Source organism: Manacus vitellinus, unplaced genomic scaffold (genome assembly GCF_001715985.3).
Source record: "Manacus vitellinus isolate BGI_N305 unplaced genomic scaffold, ASM171598v3 scaffold_2_pilon, whole genome shotgun sequence".
Taxonomy (NCBI): domain Eukaryota; kingdom Metazoa; phylum Chordata; class Aves; order Passeriformes; family Pipridae; genus Manacus; species Manacus vitellinus.
Window position 1 is genome coordinate 48,829,287 of NW_021940208.1, and position 22,045 is coordinate 48,851,331.

A 22,045-nucleotide genomic window follows, 5' to 3' on the forward strand; every position below is an offset into this window, starting at 1 on the left:
CTCCTATGCCTGTGTTCATTTATAGAACTTTTAAAAGTATGAATACTACACATTTTTTATTTTAATTTTCAGTGTTCTCTTGGTTTATTTTATGATTCATTTTAATTACATTTTTAAAAAAGAAAAGTCTTTGTAAATACTTTAATCCATTTCTAAGTTATCCTAATGAGCTTCCAAAAATATACTCTGCCCATGCTCATAATGCTTCAGTCTCAAACAACTCAAGAAGACTCTGCAAGCCTGTGTTAGCTGCCTATTTCTGTGCTAGTCCTACCCCATAGGTTTCCCACAACCTTGTTAGAAGTGATTAATATATATTTCCAAATATGAAAATTAGTATCTGTTAATGTTGCACAGCACTAAGGTTTTTACTATGATATAAAAATACATACACACAGATTGCCTTATGACTTGCAACATGCTTATAAATTCTCCATTTAATTCCAAGTGCATGACAAAACTGCATTTTTTTCTCCTAGACTCTACTTATGACACAAATTTCAGCCAAGACACAGAATGGGGAACCATTTCCTCAATACATTGATAAGTTACGCACTGTAAAGAGTGTTTAGCTAAATGACTGGGTGAAAATGTCTTGTTTTAATCCTTGTCTATCACTCTCTTAAAGTAACTACTTGATTTAATGTTTACTCAAAGTACTAAGAAAACGGAGGGGGAACCTGGACACACATAGTAATGATCAACCTTCATTCTACATGTGTACAAGATGTACCACCAAAGTCTGCCCTGTGTAAAAATAATGTGTCTGAAAATTTGCCAGAAATGTATACGTGCCTAACAGCAATCACTACAGAACTTTTACAATCCTTACACTATTGCAGGTCAAACGTCAGTCTTCAACCTGTTCTTACCCAAAAAACTGCCTATGGTTAAGGACTGATTGATATGCAGGACACCTTTACCTTAACACTGTACTTTTTTGCAACATGTCCAGGTTCCCTTCTTTATAAAAATTTATCAAACTATTTCCAAATATGGATTTTTTTCCCACTGTGCTTTAGCTTGATTCTTGGAAAATGTTTTGTTAGCTGTGAGCAATCAATCTTACATGAAACCACTCCACTCACCATATCAATACACCTGCAGCATGGGAAACATTTACCATTGGAATCACTCTCCCCTTAGGTGCCTAAGCTAGTCACCATGGCATCCTGCTAGACTCAGTGGAAGGAAATGAGCACAACTGTCATATGGAGTAAGGGATAAATGGCTCTCTGAAGATCCTTCTTTCTCCTTTTGACCATGCAGAGAGTTTATGGTAACCAGCTTCAGATTTAATAAGAAAAATTAAACAAGATAAATTCTGCTACTAATGCAGATATGCTGCAATGTGCAATTACAGAGCTATTGAATTCAGTACATTTTTTTAAAAACAATTTGACCCAAGTACAACTGTACTTCCACAACTCACAGTTTTTTGGTTGTGCCATATATTTTTCACAATTAAGGAACCATTCACTGAAAAAAAAGAAGTGAAATGATTACCTGTAAAACCAGTGACACCCAAAGACAAAAGACCATGAATCCATCAAACACACACCAACGATCCTTTACATAGGAGCTATCACCCTACATGAAAGAAAAGCTAAGAGGTTAATTGTTCTTTTACTGTCAGGATTTACAAATATCATAAACAAGAGTTCTTGGAAGAAGAAGTGTTCCTTGTGGACTTTTAGAATGCTACTTTTGAAAGACTTCAAGTCTAGTATCTGGATTAGAATATGCTGGAAACATATATACATATCTTCAGGGTGAATAAATGCCAGCTTCATTCTTGTGTGGTACTTCTGTCAGAGAGAACTTACAAATAAACCTACTATTTAGACTTTGATGTAAATCAAAAAACACACAAAAAATTAACACTGCACTTACTTTTCCATTGTATTGCCCATTACAAAATACACAGGAAGGTAAGTGTAAAATGGTAGCAATATAGTATTGTGTCGTTCACTTACTTCAATACTGTTCAACAGCTTCAATTAAGTCAGTATCATTTTACATTCATTTTTTCATATTTTTTCAATCATTTTTCATGCTCTAGAGAAGTCTTGCTATCAGAAACACTTAACAGTAACCACTGAAACATCTGAACATGGTTTTGGTGACAGTCCAATCCAAAGATCACTCCTAAAAGGCAGCATGGAGAATTCAGCATCCAATTTCCTCTACACTACACAATTCTCAATCTCTCTTCCAGTTTGCATGCTTCAATATCCTCATGTTTCACACCATTCCTGACATGCAACACAGGCCCTCCACTGCAAGCTGTAACGACACTTCTTTGCTGGGCTGCTAATGCCTGATACTTCAAACACCTACACTTATTAGGTAGATCACAGCTGAGTGTTAGTTTTGTGTACCACATGGAGCATAGAGGAAGTTGGGGTCCAAATGCATACAGATAGATGCTGCTTGTTGAAAGGGAGACTAGACAAAAATATACCTAAGGAAAGTAAATATCACAGTTTCATGTAAAAACATATGCAGAGACAATGACATCCCAGGGCACAAAATGACCCCTTCCAAATGATGTTTCTCACAACAGATTCAATATAGCCTTCCCTGCCTTATACACTCCCTCGTTTCTTTTCTGTTTAGAGATCTTACAGCTACAAAGTACAATCCACTTTTCAAAGGTATAATTGGGGAAAAAATTATTGTCATGTCTGAAGAATCTTGAAGACATTATTGGACTTTGTCCTTTTATGTGATTCCTGGCTTTATACACATTTTTCCTTATCTCAGTGATAGTTATTTCAGTATTTGTTTTTAAATGTCTCAGCATTTTCATTGATTCTGTAAGCACAGACAAGATGTTTTGTTTTAATCTAATGTTTTCAATGACATACACTATCCTAAAAATTATTTATCATTCCTTGCAGTAGGTGACAGCATGATATATTGTGTAAAGAGACAAACTATGTTTGGCTTAGTTTTTTTTTAATTTATTTCAGTTGCAAAAATTCTTCAGGGTAGAAGTGAACACAGGATATCAAGAAAATACGGCAAGTGATTTTCAAGTCTGAAATAAGGGACAGAGAACTTCAACACTATTTTCAAATGAGGATTTTCTAACACATAAGGAGGTTAAAGTTCTCAAATCAAGACTTAAGAGAAGGAAGACTGCAAATTAGGGAAGCAACAGAACAGGAACTTTTGCAACATTTTTACCTGTCCTTCCTAAAGAAAGTAGACTTAGTTCCTCAAGTAAACTCTAGGCTAATCAGTAACTGTTTGCTCAGGGCTGAGAGAATTCAGATGTTTAGTGGTTATATTCAGTAACCCTGAAGCAGATTCATGTTATTTCTCTGCAGAAATCAGCTACCCGCACCCTAAATCTCTTACTCCTCTCTCATCTGCCATTCTCTCCTAGTGAATAAATCTCCAGTGAGATTTGTATCAACATGCAACTTGAGTCCTTCAATTGTGGCTCTGAACAAAAATGCTGATTGGTCTTTCTCTTGCTGAAGAATTCTTTGAAACTTACATTTCTTCTCTTAAGTACCCTTTGTCTAAAGCAAAAAGTCTTCCCTGAGTTGAGCCATACAGATCTGAGCAGGAACTTGTGCACGAGTTCTTGTATTCACACTCTTCTGAATAACCCATCAAGTTCTCACTGAAAGCCAAACCTTTTTTTAGAAACTGCTTTTTCTCTCCACAATAGTTGTGGTATAATAGAAACAGCTTTGCTGTTTTCTCCTTACAAAAGTAGATGTCATGACCCTTTCCAGTCTTCTCACCTGTTAAGCTGCTGCACCACTTCACTTCTCTCACTGTCACACCAGGCCAGTTTCCACCACTAAATCCTCCCAGTAAGGGAGGCTTTCAGTGAATTGACCACAGAAACTTAGGGCACCTGAATTACATCTGTAGAAACGACTCATTTCGGGGGAGGACCTGGCCCTTTCCACTTTGCATGTAGGGAGATCTGGGCTAAGTCCTTTTAATGTTATTTGTCTGGCAGCGGATGTGGTTGGGAATCTTTGATTCATTTTACTGTGTATGGCCTTATTAGATGTTAGTTGTTGTTGGAAGCATTTTTAAGGCAGGACTACATTCTAGTGTGCCTTAAAAATAAGTTTGAAATTGTAGCCTCGCAGAGGTGATGTGTGTTAAACACTGGTGTGCTTCATCCAGCAGTATTCTGTCCTCCCCCAGCTCCAGTGTTTATGGTGGATGCAATGGGTGGATTGGGAGCCAAATGATTCAAGGTGAAAGCTTTCACTTTGAAGCATCAAATATTGCCTGAAGATTGAACAGGGAGGTTTGACAGGCAAACAGTCTCATCTAACATGACAACAACTCAGATTTATAATTGACATTCAAAGCTCTTATTCAACAGAAAAAAGCCACAACACCGAGAAATGGAATAGGTAAGAAGGATGCATTTTCCAGAAAGAAGATTGTATTATTTGGTAATTAGCATTATTAAAAGTTGAACAATACATTTTATACTCCAGAGACCATGAAAAGCTTATTGAAACAAAAATCACAGTGTAGCTGTAAGAAAGACATATTTATATTAGTGCTGGAGAACACAATACTCTGAAATCAAATTTTACATTCAACTTACTCCCTTAAAAATCCTACACAAATTTCATCATTTTCATGAAAACACAGCTGCATAGAAAAGTTCTTATTCTCTTCAACGGGGATTTAGATGTTATTAAGATTTGTTCATCTTCATGTCTTGTTTCATTCTCTCAAATTAAGAGAGAAGAAAACATGGGCATAAAATAAAATAGAATTGTTTAATTATAGCAGAATTCCTTGAAAATGCAAGTTTCAACACAGAAAGGTACATTAGGGACCAAGTTCCTTCTCTTGCTACCTGAATACATAACATGTTATCCACTATGTTGCTTTCACTGCTTTCCTTTTGTGTCATTCTACCCTGATATGAAGTGATACATTAAAAATATCCCTCAGTAATAGCTGCTGTCATGAAGAATAACAAGCAAGTAACCCTTGAAAGTGCTGTTACAGAGGAAAAAATTAGCATTACCAAAAAGTAAAGTTTTGTTCATCTAATTGGTGTGTTGAAATATATTGAAAGAGCAATTTCCAACTACATTATGAAAGTCAGTATGCAGTGTATTTTTTCTTAGCAACTTTTAGGATAAATTTTGATCATAAGTATTGCTAAGTATTATATGGACACATACTTCAATCCATGCCCCAAAATAATTTCTCACTAAAAACTTCCATGACCCATTGACCAGTCAGAAAAAATACTGTTTATATTTTAGAAATACTGCTTATGTACATTCACCAAGTAATTTAAATTTTCTAATGCTTTAATGCAAAAATAGTGCAAAAAGCCCCACCGTGTAATATGAGTCATTACTTTCCTGTAATAAACACTCCAAAAAAACCTGACACAAGTAACCATAGAAACAGGTGCATATATTCTAGTGCCATGGTCTCTAACCTTCCCTGGTCCACAGGCAGCAACAGACAATCAGCAGCATGCTGCAGGCAACTTCATATTTGTTTTCCTCATGATAATCACTTTTAATTTTTTTAATTTCCTGTGACTGGAAACAGCATCGGAGCATTTCACTAGTAACACAACCCCAGTAGGCTGGGAACAGATGTCCTTTACAATGGACATACATGCTTAGCAAAACAACAAAAAACACAGGAAAAAAGTGAGTCAGAAGAATCAAGTTTTGTAGACTGTGTTATTCACATGATGAATATAAATACTGTTTTCTATGAAATAATATTTACAACTAAGAATCACAGCTGCCAACACCAAAATATTCCAGTATTCTTTTAAGTTACATTTTAAAACAATCTGAAATAACATACTCTTTGCCAACAAAGAATAGCGTGGGACCTGCACTACACATCTAGGTTTCCAACACCATTATACACTGTACAAAACTTCAGTTTTCTAATATATGTATGCAAAATAATTTGTCATAAGGAAAAAAAAATCATCTTAAAATCCCAAGACACTGGGCAAAGAGAAACTCAAACCTTATGACAAATGGTCTTTTTTGTGTTTACTCTGTGAGCTTTTTACTACCACAGGTAAGTAGTTTTCTCACTTTCTTTTTTCCCCTCCACTCTGTTTAGTCAAAAAACCTCAGAATTTTCTCGTTCTTGCCATGACTCTACTGGTTATGCCCCTGCCCTCAAGGTCAAGGTTCTCATTCTTGTTCGTGACTTGCACATCCTGAGACTGACTTTTCAGCACAAGGCATCACAAGCACATCAGAGCATGCTCTTGCTTGATGATGGGAGCCACATATTCTATTTTACTACCCAACCTTTGAAAAGAACACAATTTCCTGATCCTTAACTCATTCATACACTACGGGTATACAGCACTTCTAAAGTCATGGAACACATTCATTTCAGAATTTCAGTCTTCCATTTTCAGTCTGTAACGCAACAGAAACTCCTTTAACAAAGCTAGCAAAACCCGGTGAGCAAGCTGACAGTGTTTCACCACAATTCTATTAATATTTTCATCATTTATCAGAAGGATTAATCTACTTTTGTAATTTCTTTATTCCTGTTTGATGAAGATGGAATGTTTAGTATTAAAACTACTGAAAAGAAGGCAAAACAGATACTTGTAATAAGGTGCATTAAAAATCAGTTCTGTAATCGATAACTCAAGACAAACTTCTGAATTAGGATGATTATAGAAGAAACTCATTTAAACATAAATGAATTAATGCCATAAATGTTAAAGAAAAAGTTGGCATCTCATTGTCTATATAACTTTTGTGGTCCCTACCTGTCCATTGACAACAATATATAATACATAATAATGAGTTAGAGCAATTGGTGACTGTGAGATATCTATCGGCTGGGTGTTAGCGTAGGTACTTTAAGCTTCCGTTTCAGTCAATGGGAAAAAAAAGACCAGATAAATTATAAATTATCTTTCGAAAGAGATACAACAAACAACTAATTGCAGACCATTGCAGTCCCTCAAATTAGTGCTAATGAATGCTATTATTTTTTTCTATGTTAAGTCAAAAAATCTACTTTTTGCAAGCAAAGATAGAAAAAAAAAGCCAGATGCAATTAGATATCAGTGGCCACTGGAAACACAGAACCAAAGAGTCACTGAACTCCGTTTACATTATGGGAAATAAAGAGCATGAGAACAAATCTAGGATTAATTGAAGAAAGTGGAATTCTGAACAGAAGAGATCATGAAAATACCAATGTCAAATTGAATTCAGTAAGCTTTAACCACAAACTAAGTTTATTAAATTTTTTATTACATTTACTGTCACAGGCCATCATTCTGCAATCTAGAGTATCATTTAGAATACAAGCATAAAAATATGTCATAAGAAACAAACTGACTTGGTCTAATTCCCTGTTGCCATCTCATATAAAACTTCACAAGCCATTGCAAGTTGTCTTCCTGCTTGTACATATATTTTATACAATACAGCCAGACAATATGAGGCAGACTGTCCTAGAATATTGTTTTTAAAAAGACCTTAATCAGTAAGAAATTATAGCCTGAATTTCATCTTCAGACTCAAATTAAAGACAGATGTATTAATAGCATTAGTTCACTAGTTCATGACATGTGACAATAGCCTGCAATACCAAAAACTTCACAACCTCCCTGGGCAGCCTGTTCCAGTGTCTAACCACCCTCACAATAAAAAATTTCTTCCTAATATCTAACCTGAATTTTCCCTCTTTCAATTTGTACCCATTACTCCTTGATCTATCACTACCGTTCCTTATGTAGAGTCCCTCTCTGGCTTCCCTGTAGGCCCCCTTGAGATACTGGAAGGTTGCTATGAGGTCTCCACACAACCTTCTGTTCTCCAGGCTGAACAGCCCCAACTTTCTCAGCCTGTCTTGGCTGGAAAGGTGCTTCAGTCCTCTTATCAACTTCATGGCCCTCTGGACTTGCTCCAACAGTTCCATGTCCTTCTTATGTTGGGGGCACCAGAACTGTAAACAGTACTCCAGGTTAGGTCTCACAAGAGCAGAGTAGAGGAGGAGAATCACCTCCTTTGACCTGCTGGCCACGCTCCTTTCGATGCAGTCCAGGATGAGGTTGTCTTTGCCAGTTCATGTTGAGTTTTTCATCAACCATCATCCACAAGTCCTTCTCCACAGGGCTTCTCTCAATCACCTCTGCCCAACCTGTAAGTGTGTCTGGGATTGCTGTGCCCCAGGTGTAGGACCTTGCACTTTGCTTTGTTGAACTTCATGAGGTTTGCATCAGCCCAGTTCTCAAGCCTGTCAAGGTCCCTTCGGATGGCATCCCTTCCCTCCAGTGTGTCAACTGCACCACACAGCTTCGCGTCATCAGCAAACTTGCTGAGGGTGCACTCAATCCTGCTGTTCATGTTGCCAACAGAAATGTTGAACAGTAACAGTACTTTCAGTACTTTCCTCCCAGGTAGTGCCTGTATACTGAATATAATCTGTTACACTGCCCATTTCACTTCTTTCAGAGAAGTCAACCTATCATAACACCTATTAAAAGCAAACAGTAAATGATAGCAATAATATGGAACATCAATATATAGTTTTGAAAACAAAAGGAGCTCAGACTTTGTAGTAGATATATCCTATGCTGTCATGCTATGGTTTCTTTAATACCTGTATTTTGTTCTCCTTTTTTAAACACATCAACATCTACTTTCTTTGTAGAAGGTAGATATCTATCTGCGTAATTCCAGGAGTTCCCTGTATCATTTGCCTTCACAAATGGAACAAGCAGCAACCAGCATTTACAAGGCATGGACAGCCCAAATTTTGCATAGATTTTACTAGCACGGCAACAATAACTCAGAAGGAAACATGAGCAAGTTTAGCTAAACATCAGTTTAGCTTTCCTTCTGGGGTAACAAAACTCTTGGATGGAGGCATTGTTTTATTTTGTCATTTAGTTTACATGGGGAAAAGGAAAACTTTTTACAGAGAAAAGGCTAGCAGTTTCAGAAACTACTTTTTTGCCTAAAAACTCTTGGCACCAAAGGAAGTATATTTCTCACTTGTCCTCAGAGAGTGTTAATTGGACATGACTTAACATTTTCAAAATCTTCTTAGCTCAGCTATACTTACATTTTTATTAATTAGGACTTAAGTGGATGGTGCCTATGTTATCCATAAATTAGGTTTCTCGTTGGACTATAATTTTGCATTAATCATGGTTCAAATGTTTATTAGCCTTTCAATTTCTAAAGCATTTACAGAAATACCGACATGGTAAAGTTCAGTAGAACCATATGGCAATGCATTCATTGATCCTATGCTCACTAAAAATCTTGAATGCACTTAAATTAGGATTACATTTCATAAACAAATTTTCTTATGTAAAGATGGTTCAAATACAAACATCTTTAATAAATGCTAACAGAGTTCTAAACAGTGCCTTATTTACTTCAATTGCCACTGTCTTTGGAAGACCATGGATCAATATGTTCTTGGCAAAATTATAATATTTAACCAATATTTTCGCTAAAATCCATAATCCAAAATTCACTAAATCCAAATAGTTCACTAAAAAGGATCACTCACTAATTAGCATTCAAAGAAACATGGAAATTTTTTATTAAATATTAGGAAAAATATCTTTGCCATAAGGTTGGTCAAGCACTGGAACAGGTTGTCTAGAGAGCTTGTGAAGTCTTCATCCTTGGAGGAGTCTGAAATTCCCCTGGACAACCCAAGCCATGGGCAACGTCATCTAACTGGACCTGCTTTGGGCAGCAGGTCAGACCAGATGACCTCTGTGGGCTCCTTACCATCTAAGTTATTCTATGACCCCATGAATAAGCGCCAAAGAAGGCACTTCATTTCAATGCAACTATATTCACTGATGAATGCTACAAGACATCAAGCTTTAAGCAAATGCTCAATTGTTAAAAAAAACAAAAAATGCAGCCATTTTCTATTAAACTATCTGTTCTAGAACAAGCAGCAGTTACGAGTATTGAGGCCATGTTGCTGAGAACACAGCTGCATTGGGCAGGACACGTCTCCAGGATGAAGGACCACCGTCTCCCTAAGATCGTGCTTTATGGTGAACTTGCCACTGGCTGCCACAAGAGAGGAGCCCTGAAGAGAAGATACAAGGACTCCTTGAAACAACATCTCAGCCTTGGCCACATTGATCTTCATTACTGGTCTACTCTGGCCTCCAATCGGGAGGTCTGGAGACACATTATCTATAACGCTGCTGCTTCCTTTGAGAATGCACACAGGATCACTCTCGAGGAGAAAAGACAATGCAGAAAGAATCGTGTCTTGTCGATACCATCCAAGGAGTCTTTCTGCTGTGGCTTTTGCAACCAGACTTGTCTATCTGGCATTGGCCTCTTTAGCCACCAGCGTGCTTGTAGCAAATGTGGGTAGAGCCCTTCCCAAATCTTCATTCGCGTAGCCTAGCCATGATGATGATCTTTGTGTAACAGTGGTTATGTCTAATCTGTTTTAGTGTATTTTTATCTAATAAACAAATAGTAAAATGTCAGTGCAAAGGAAATAATCTGTGCTGTTATCTATATATGTATAACATAAATTGAGGCATTGAAACCAACTCCAGACAGCTACTCATTCTGTGTGGCCAGGCTCACCAGACACGCTTCAAATACAAGTTCATTATATGACAATTATAGACAAGTTCATCCTATGAGGAGCATCTATGGACTCTAGGTTTGTCTAGTTCAGAGAAAAGGAGGCTGAGGGGTAACCTTATTGCTCTCAACAGCTTCCTGAGGAGAGGAGAAGTGAAGAGTGAGGTGCTGATCTCCCTGATACCCTGTGACCCGATACATGGAAATGGTTCAAAGCTGTGCCAGGGAAGGTTCAGACTGGAAATTGGGAAACCTTTTGTAAAGAGGGTGGTTAAACACTGGAACAGGTTTCCTAGAGAGGTGGTCAATGCCTCAAGCCTGTGTTTAAGAGGTATTTGGACAATGCACTTTAAGTTTTGGTCAGCCCTGAACTGGTCAATTGGTCAGGCAGTGAGACTGGATTATGGCTGTAGGTCCCTTCCAACAATCCCTTCCACCTTCTCCTTGCCTCACCTCACCTCACCTCGCCTCTTCTTTTTTCTCTTCCCACAAACCCACAAATTTAAACAATCCAGTGAAAGACAGACTAAGCAGCATATTGTTCATAGCCCTTAGGTGTCAACTGTGAGTGAAGTTGGCATTTGCATACACAAAAGCTCAGAAATCAAGCTTTCTACAAAAGTCACACTGTTGGCCACCCTTCCCTCTCTCTCTCTGCATTAATATCTACATGTCTCTTTCTCTGCAAAGGCCGTACTGGTTGTAATAGTAACTTTTTATTCTCACACTGTTCAAATGTGCACGACGGTCACCAATTCTCCATTCATAATCCTGTGTCCTTATCTTCACCTGCTTAATAGACATCTCTGAAGAAGAAAGCATAGGTGGCAGCTAGAAATAGTACTTCACAGTAGATTACTTGGGCTTTATACAGTCCATGAAGATTTTCTCATAACTATCTTATTTCAGTGATTTTCTAAATATTAATATTAATGACACTTTAAATTTTACTATTAATATTCTTTAAGTATGATGAATAATATTTCAGCTTGGAAGTGAACAAAAAATGCTATCTGCAAACTCAGAAAAACTTCAAGAGCTTAAGTACAGCATCAGATGTCTCTGGAGTCACCAGACCTTTCAGAAGTGAAAAGCAAGGATAACACTGGTCATCTATTCTGTGCCATAGTGACATAATTGCATTGTCAATAAGGTCTGTAGGTGGATTTTCTATATGGAAGCTGATTTCTATCTTTTTGTAGAAGACTGGAAACAATTAGTAAAATAATGGTACAAAATAATGATTACTGAAAAATTCTGCAGTTTTGCAGCCTGCAATATTGTATCTACTTACACAAATTAGCCCAGTAACAACAGCAGACATATAACAGAAGCATTTGTTTACCAACATGGATTATATTAAGGAAAAAACATTCAAAGCAAGATAACTTTCTCATTTAGCTCACAGTAAGACATATGTTCTTATTTAAGTAGCCACACAAGAACACATCCAGCCTTCTGAAACGAAAATCTAAATTCTAACTCCATATACGGACCAAGAGACATTTACAAAATATTCTTCCTAATGTATATTTTGCTTTTTATTCCTTCCATTTTTTATACCAATGCAATGAAACTATCTATTTCTTACTAGTAGACCTTATTAGGCATGCTGGCATTATATTTTGGGGTGATTAAATATGCAGTAAAGCTGAATCTTTGTCAATCTGTCTTTTCAGTTTATATGCCATAATGTTGCCTGCAGTTAAAAACAATCATAGTGAGAAGAGCTGGTAAACTGAAAAACAAATACCAAATGTCATTAGCAGAAATGCAGATCACTTGAAGCACACATAGAATACTGTTAAAATGCTTACCTTAACTATCCCACGGATGTGCATTTTTGCTATCATCTCTGCAGTGTAAAGAAACATCAACAAAGTATCAAGAGCAAATGTCACATACTGGAGAGGCGGATAATGCTCGAAGGTCTTTGGAGTGTTCATACAAACAGAAATAACACTGATGATGGCACAGATTCGTAGTAAAGAGTGTACCCACTGAAAAAAAAACAAAACCAAACAAAACAACCAAACACAAGATATTGCAAGATTGTTTGGATCTTTAAAAAAAGCTCAAATATTTAGCCTCCATAACTTATATTGGCACCTTCTGTAAATGCACATCTGTGTTCTTTTACGTCATGATCCACATATTAAAGGTCTTTAACCACAAACAAGCACTCCTAAATTATTTATAATTATATATGCATATAAAGAATTTTATTAGGTAATTTGTGAGGTTGTATAATTCAGAAACCAAGAATTAAGAACCATGAAACTGAGAATTAGGATTCCACCATTTCTACTTTGCAGCATTTGTAATTCAATTTCTTTTCAAATGACAGCTTGCCACATTTATGGGCAGACAATAAGTAGAACTAGTTGAAGTTATAAATTGGGTAAATACATTAAATGAAAATATCTGTCGACAATTTTAGTTCAACACTGAGAAGAAATTATTTTTAAATCAATTTACAACTCCAAAAATTAAGTGAGAGGCACAGGATTAAAAGCATCCTTCCATTTATGAAAAGAATAAATATAAAAAAGGCTATGTCACAGAAAGCTACTTCTTAAGATCAGGATTCACTTTTGTTCCAATCAAGTTTTGTTGCTATAAGAGAACAGTTAATTTCTCTTACTACTTAGGTCTCAGACACTCCTTATTAATAAAAGGTTGATATTCAATGCCAGTTAGAGAGGGAAGTGTAACAAAAAAAGTAGAATATATTAATACAAGGGTTTAAGGTTGGATTTTTTTTCTTTTAAATCAAAACAGCTTGAAGCCACACAAGTGTAATGAATCAGAGTTGGTAAGGTCATACCTATCAAAACAAGAAGTTCTTTTCAGCAAGAAAAAACTCCAAACAAAAAATATTGAAAGGTATTTTTAAAATTTTTCCATCTGGGGAAAAATCTGACACTCATTTACAGCACTTCAGATATTCTGATATACAGAAGACTTAATAGGCACCTAATTTAATACTCACTGTTCGCTCACCTAAGTGTAATGATATTTGACCTGAATTGAATAGCTCTATCATTTGCATACTCAGCCCAGATTAATAATCTGGAAGTGGAAGGCACCCAACGAAGATCTCTAATGTCCCTTTAACATCTACTTTGCTTTGAACCTTGTTTCAACTGAGAAAATTAACATAAATATTAAAGTGTGGCTGATATCAAACTCGTTCTCTGCTGCAGTAAAAGGTCAGTATTACAAGCCCTAAGTAATATACAACTAGTTCATCAGCATGACAATAAAAAAATTATTCCATAAAAACCTCATGTATTGTGTGATGAGAAACATGTGTAAATAACCCAGCATATATTTCTGCAATGACATTTTGAGCTTTTTACAGCAGTCAATACAAACATTCTACTTAAAACTATTTAGCATTAATAAATACAAGGGTGTTGTCTTGTAGATGATTTAGGTGTCAAAACTCAGCAGCAAAGCTGAAAGGATCTAGCATTCATACTGCAAATGAGATGATAGTTCCATAAAATGCATGCAATGCCAAAAACAGGTATTATTTCAGAATATTTTACTTTCTGCTTTTAAAAAGTAAAAATTTATACACTACTTTAAGAGAAATGTGAAAATTCCTTCTCTACAAAAACACAAATCATTCACCATATAGGAATCCCAGATGCATGCTGACTGCTGAATAATTTAATCATAAAAAACGTATTTACACAGGAAAGACATTTTCTTAATACTGCATCATCCATTATTAACTCCACTCCTAATGAAATATTCCCCAGTTTCAAGCTGTCAGACACTTTTCCACCTATCTATTTCTTATGGCAGATTATAAGGAAATGATATCAGAAAAATGAGAGTTGTACTTCAAAATAAACAGCCAAAATACACTTCTATTATGATATATATGATGTAAAAGGAGAGATTTGAAAGTCAAAAGTGTTGACTGCTGGCTACCACTTGAGCAGTGAAATGCTCCTTTTAACATCCTTTTCAAAAGCACAGTTTATGAACTTCTAATTTCAACAACCATGTTAGGAACCAGAGACATTGAAAGGATGGCTGTTTTAAAAGAATCAATCAGTAGATGAACAGGTTGGAAAACACTGCTTGATCATCCCATCATTTTGCAACAGCCAAAAGAAACTTGTTTTTTAGTTTTGGACTTTCTTCAAAAAATAACTGGTAGATTAGCAACTATAGCTCAATATTTGTTTCTGACAAATATTTAATTCAGAATCTTTTGTGGAAGTCATATTTCAACAATACAAGATACATTTAACTTAAAATCAGTAACTACAGAAAGAGATACCCACTGGTTTGTTAATCCATAGAATATCTGCGTTGTCTGACAAAGATTCATCAGGACCAAAATCTGTAACTGGCTGGGCTTCCACCCTCGAACTTTGTTTCCTTTTTAGCATCCTGAAGTTAACTTTTGTTATCTACAATCATGAAACCTCCTTCGGGAGAAAAAGACAGCAAACATTAATTCACTAAAACCATTTTATAATGCATTTTGAACGGTTTTATAAATAACCTAAAGCATTTTATTTTCATGCAAACTGCTTTTGTATTTACTGATTAACAGGATATTCATTTGATTAAATATAAATCACTGACATGACTCTCATTATGTTACAAAAAATTTACACAAAGGTATGTAACACAAACAATTACCAGAAACTTAGCAAAGCTGACAGAAAATTTGTACCAATATGCAAAGAATGCTATTGCTGTGAACTTCAACACAGAGTAATCACTGGATGGATTTGACCTGAAGCCATTTAATTAAATGGTGACATTTCCATTTATTACACTAGGCTAAGATAAATCCCAACATGCCAAAGGCAAACAGGCAATGTTAAGCCCCCAGCACATATTAATGTTCTTTACTGAAATCGGAAGAGCCTTTTTGCTATATACTACTATTAACATGTATTTTTCTAATACTTTTTTTAATGTTAGCAATTATCTATCCAACACCTAGACAGATGGCTGTCTCTGGGGCTTGTGCTGGCACGCAGAAGCACTGAGGAAAATGTGTTGTTTGCACGGAGTCAGGCCAAATCTGGACATTCCTGCATGGGTGGCACTGACTGAGACTTCTACATGCTCAGTGATGTGAGCCACAACTAAGAGACACAACAAGAGAGCAGAAAGGTGAGTTAGATCTTATTAGTCCTCGATTAGTTGGAGGCAATAGTTGACTTAGGACTGCAGAAGTCCCGTGTGCTTGGTCTCAGCTGGCCTTTTCAATGACATGGGCTCCTGCTTCATGTCCAAACACTATGCATGCATCCTTGGCTGTCTTGTCTTTTAGCTGTTATGGCAAATGTAAACTATTACACTTATTCCAAGTCCCTCAGAGTCTACCCCTACTCTGTTTTCTCTCTTTCAGATTCAAGAGGACAGCTCCTGTGTCTCTAAAAGCAAGTCTGAACCATTGGTCTCTGTTTGCACAAACCACACAGCAACAGGGCTGAGGTCTTGTACTAACATACCCAGGTAGAGCAGCTGACATTATGCGATGATTGGTTTTTTTAAAATAAACAGAAATAACACAAAAGCACAAAATAAGGGACAACTTCTGACATCTATATTCATCTGGTCATTCACACCACCCTTAGTACAAGTGAAGCTGGTAAGCTGTCACTAAAACCATGCAAATGCTGTAAAATGAACATTACAAATTAATAATCTTTCTCTAACAAATGAAGACTGAAATAATATTCACAGAGGTTGTAGGTTATCTTAGTCTTCATGCTCAAACTTCGTGCTCCCACCTCTATCATAACTGAATTCACTGAATTCCTTCTCTTTAGCAATTTTTTTCCACTTTCTCTTATTTCTTTCTAAGCCTGATATATTGACCTTTTTTCTCTACTTGGACCAAAGCATAACTAGAAATGCTTGAAGCCTCAACGATGCTGGTGTGCTTTTTGAAGTCATGAAACTTTAAAATGGCTACATTTAACACAGTGATAAGAAGTCATTGCAATGCCTTGGGAGATGCATTTCCCAAAACCTTAGGGAAAAAAAAGACACTGTTTAAAATGTTTCTTGCAAATATGTTTTTTGGAAATTGTTACTCGAAAGCTAATCAGTGAATTAACAAAATAATAATTTTATGTTTACTATTTCTGGTAATGGCTATGACTGTGCTCCTAAGCTTTTAAGAAAATATGCAGCAATAAATAGAGAATTAATAAGATAAGCTCAATCAGTTATTATGAGAAAAGGCTCAGGATGAAACACTGATTTTTGTTTAGCCACTACCGATTTTTTTTTTTAAATAAATGACACTCTAAATAACAAGCTATGTCCATTTAGGGAAAAAAGTAGATAATTATCAACTGTCTTTCAGCAAGGCTCTGTTGTTTTTATGCTTTTCTCAATACCGCTTATTCATACATCTCATGTGTAGGAAGATTAGCCATGTCCTTCTAATGAAATTCCCATTTTTCCTTTTATCCCGTGCCTCTTTGTTCAAGGTTTTTTTTTTTAATTGGTCCAGGTACAGAAAATAATGTGAACTTAAATGCTCATAATGGATGTCCATAATGAATTCAGTTCACATACTTAAATGTTGTGACTAAAGAGATTAGAATTCTTACTTTTAAGAGGAAGCCTTGAATAAACAACTCTTCATGTATCTAAACCTAGTGGATGGAAGGGAAGGCAACGTTTATGGAATATAAGAATCAGCTTGTCTACTTCTCTACTTGGAATGACCAGAAATGCACACAAAAAAATGCAGAATAAAGGCGACAAGCCAAGAATATCATGGAAATGGTCTTCAGCAAGATTATTCAAAGTATAGCAAGGTTGCTTTCAAGCTTTTATGCATTTTTATTGTTCTCACTACTATTGTTTTACCAGGGAACGCACAGGCTTTTCCATGTGTCTGTTGCTGTAGAGCAACATAAAGCCTAGTACAGCTTCAGGACTCTGCCATGTATGTAAAGAATTTTAACCCTTGGACTAAAATCCCTTTTGCACTTGTTACTGCAAGGAGGAACCCGCTGAAAGATGAAGAGAAGGGCTGCTGTGCACAAACTCCTTCCAGCATGTGACACGCAGTGAGCACCACACCAAGCTGTGCTAATGGGGAGGCTGTAGTCCTCCCTAACCCTGACTACAAATCCACCCCTGCAGTTCCTGCATTGATTTTGGCACACATCATTAGGTCTTTCTTTGATCACAACCTGTTATTAATGTGAAAGGCTTAATACATTCCCTAGCATGTACTTCCAGTTCCAGTGTTTTTTAAGACATACTGGGTGCAGGGAAAACACAGGCTTGAGAGAGGAAAATATCACAAAGTTTTGGGGCTACAATCACTTCACATTTCTTTGGAGTACTGAGTCTCATTTATAAAGCAAGCTCACTGTATACAGCATAATCTGCTCAAAAGATCTCCATCACAAAGTCAAGAGAACATGCTTATAAATGCTCTGGCTGACAAAGAAGGCAGTTGAAAAATGACTTCACAGAAATATAAACAGCAAAATAAAGCAGATATTCCTACCTACAATTTATGGAGTTTGAAAATCAGAAAAATCCTTGAAATCAGCAATGTCTGGCTTCCAACATAACTTCTTTCTCACTGCTGATTGACTTGGTCACGTGAGATCACGTGAGCACTACGTGAAGGTCCTCCTAAGGCAGGCCACATACAAGCACTCTCCTCAACACCAGCTCTCTCTCTGAAATGTCAACTCCCCTTCCAACTTCACCCAGAGCAGGGACAGAGAAAGTGGCACATAACACTTCAAGACAATAACTACAAATGTGAAAGCTAAAAGGGGTGGTAGAAGAGGATGTGAACACCCATACACATAGCATGATGACAAAACCCCATTTCCATACTATATGCTAAAAAAGCCTCAAACTACAGGCCACCTTAAGGAAATTGATTGCTCTTAACTGTAGTATGCATTATATGGTTATAGGAAAAATATAAGTTCTCATTCTTTCATCTCAATAGCCATCACCTTTCCCTCTTTACCAATTGTCCCTGTTTCTATATTGCCTGCTCCCTCTATCCCTACGTTCTTCCATCCCTGATTTTGGGTGCAGGTACAAGTAAACGGCATTTCATTATTTGTTTTCATGTAGAAAAAAAATTGAAGTGAGCAAGTTACATATGTGACAGTATATTTATTTTAGAAGGGCAAACACAAAATTCTAGTGGATACAATCACATAGCACATGCCACCACGGATGCCATTAACTCATACCTAATTTTAAGGAAGAACTTATTTCAGTACTTTTCCTCTCTGTGTGGTATTGTTATTGCATCTGATGAATGATCTCTTCATTATTTTGTACACGACATACTGTTAACCAAACTTTAGTGTTTATTAAAAACAAACCTGGTTCTTCACAAAGACGGTATACTGAAGAAATATCCTAAAAATCAGTTACATTCACATTTTCAAATCATTTGGATACAGGTAGGAAAGAACAACTGGTGATATCTTGTACTTAGTAACAGAATCCCAGACTAAAAAATACAAGAACTGGGGTTCACAACTGAGGAAGGTTTAACAATTGCTTACGGTTGCCAATGTAATAACATCTAGTCTGAAAATACACAGATGTTCAGACTTCAGCTCTTTGCTCCCAACACATCTCCTGTGTCTTGCCTTATTATCAACTAAGGACAATGCTCTCAAAGTATTTACTTCTTACATATAAGTTCTTCCATTCAGACACAGCCAAAATAATTCAGAACTATTGAGCAGACAGAAGCAAATTATCACATTGTATACAGAGGCAGATCCCTTGTGAGTCAGATATAAAGTCTACCTCTATTGTCACATGATGTATCACAAGTCCTTTTCACTACAGGCCTTCTAACATCCAGAATATACAATACCAAAGACTCTACACATGCATATACATGGTGCCATGATGCAGTCAGAAAATGAACTTCTTAATTTTAAATAGAATTGCTTAGCTTTTTTATATTTTTCTATTAAAAAATTTGGTTGTGTCAAAAAAAAAGGCAAAACAACTGTAGATGATTTTTCAGTTGGTGCTGGTAGATCACACCATGGCACATTCCACCACACTTCTTTTATATACAATGGCCTGAAGTTGTGTCAGGGGAGGTTCAGGTTGGATATTAGAAAAAGGTTTTTCACCCTAAGGGTGGTTGGGTGTTGAAAGAGGCTCCCCAGGGAAGTGGTTACAGCACCAAGTCCAACAGAGTTCAATAAAGCATTTGGACAATACTCTCTGGTACATGGTGTGACTCTTGGGGCTGATCCTGTGCGGGTCAGGAGTTGCACTTGATGATCCTCGTGGGTCCCTTCCTACTCAGCGTATGCTGCGATTCTGTGAATGCACAGTAATTATATGTAGAGAATATACTGATGGTAATTTATTTCCTTTATGGATATATAGCAGCTTAACAGCTATCTTACTGCAAAAGTTCACTTCAACTGTGGGCTGCCTACCCACCACTTGCTGCCCTAGGATTGGTCTACTGCAATATAGCCTATATAAATATCCTTAAGAGCCCAAAGCTGACAAAGACACACAGCAATGTCCTTAGCAAGAATCATGTTGGAAAAAATGGAGAGTGAAGTTCTGTAATTTGCTTTTGCGGTCTACCCATCTCCTAGTAGAAATTGTGTCTAGCCCTTTGCAAAAGTAATGGGACAGGCAGTACCAGGTCTTTCTTTGAGAGGATTCAGGAAGCAACCCACCCTCTCTCTAAAATACCCCACATTCAGTAACATGCTATGAATACCGCAGATCTATTTTTCAGACTTTTAAAGAAAAGAGTGAGGGCATCCTTCCCAGAATGACACAGGGGTAGAAAGGAGCCTCTCTGTAGGCAGATGGTTGATGACATGCCTGCTTAAGTGATTATTTTAAGGTTGCAGGGATTTTTTTGTGTATCAATAATTACATGTTAGTGTGCCTAGAGCCTTGTATACACATCCTTTCATAATTTAAATTGAAATACATTAAAAATTAAAATAAGTAGTGGTTATATTATTTTGAATTTGTTACAGTTTTTGCTAAAATAATTATTAAAGCAATTGAAATATTCTAGATCATCTTCCCTTCCCAAATTCTTCCCTTTCTATCCTCTAAGGAATTGCCAATGAAACAGTTAACACGTATATATTTTAAAACTGAAGTCCTGAAAACAGAATTAGGACTTTTTTATCCTCTTATCTTTCCTTTAAAACAAAGTAATTGACATGTGACACACATCCTCCTTGCTGCAGGGCAGTTCCTAGAAGTCACAGCCATAATCTCTGATACTGTAGGTACTGTACCTGAAGACTTTATTTTGGAGGGAAAAACCAAACAAACAAACAAAGGAAAACTGAGTTCATAGAATCGTAAGACAGATCAGGTTGGAGAGACTTCAGCTCTGCTCTTGTGAGACTCCACCTGGAGTACTGCATCCAGCTCCAGGGCCCCCAACACAGGAAAGACATTGACCTGTTGGAATGAGTCCAGAGGAGGGCCATGAAGATGATCAGAAAGCTGGAGCTCCTCTCCTATGAAGACAGGCTGAGAGTTGGGGTTGTTCAGCCTGGAAAAGAGAAGGCTCCATGGAAACCTTCTAGCAGCCTTCCAGTACCTAAGGGGGGGGGCCTACGAGAGAGCTGGAGAGGGACTTTTCACAAGGACATAGGACACTTAAGGCAAATGACCTTAAGCTGAAGGAGGGTAGGTATAGATTAAAAATTAGGAAGAAATTCTATATTGTGAGGATAGTGAGGCATTGGAACAGGTTGCCCACAGAAGCTGTGGATGCCCTATCCCTGACAATGCTCAAGGCCTGGTTGCCTGGGGCTCTGAGCAACTTGGTCTAGTGAATGGTTTCCTGCCCATGGCAGGGGGTGATGCAGCTAGATGATCTTTAAGGTCCCTTCCAACCCAAGCCATTCTATGATTCTATGACTTCAGGAGGTCTCCAGTCCCATTTTCTGCTCAAGTAGTATCAACTGTGATGAAAGACCAGGTTATTGCAGTTTACTCAGGTTATTCCAGTCCAGTCATGGAAACCTGCAGCAAAGGAGATCATACAATTTCTTTGAGCAACTTGTTCCACTGCTTGATTTTCCTCACCAGGGGAAGGAAGGAAGGAGGAGGGGGGTTAAGAGAGAGATGGAAGATGAAAGCATCACAGAAAACAAAGAAAGGAAAAAAAAAGATTACCTAGTAGAGCCAAGGCAATTTGCAACCATAGACTAGTAGTGGTATCGCTCAAAGCAAGGCATTTACCAGTACTCAGCCAATACAGGAAACTTCAAACAAAATAAAAGATGCGATGAAGGTAATGAAAGGGAGAACAGAGAAAGACTGAAAGGGAAAGAAAACATGATTCAATCCGTAATGCTCATATTAGGCTGACTTTGCTCTTTATCTCCAAAAGATTGCACGCTCAAAATCTACAGGAAATCTAAGTAATACGAAAATAT

The 22,045-nt window shown here is 37.0% G+C and overlaps 1 protein-coding gene across 1 annotated transcript in view; it reads right to left on the reverse strand.

The window, feature by feature from the left end:
• NALCN (sodium leak channel, non-selective) overlaps positions 1–15,118 on the reverse strand; it is a 212,706-nt gene extending 197,588 nt beyond the window's left edge. Inside the window, exons 1-3 of the mRNA XM_029960959.1 lie at positions 14,906–15,118; positions 12,419–12,601; positions 1,507–1,590 (exon numbers count right to left, since the gene is read on the reverse strand). Coding sequence (XP_029816819.1) covers positions 1,507–1,590; positions 12,419–12,601; positions 14,906–15,013 — 375 coding nt within the window. The 5' untranslated portion in view covers positions 15,014–15,118. The remainder of the gene's footprint in view (positions 1–1,506; positions 1,591–12,418; positions 12,602–14,905) is intronic.
• Between the last annotated feature and the right edge of the window lie 6,927 nt (positions 15,119–22,045).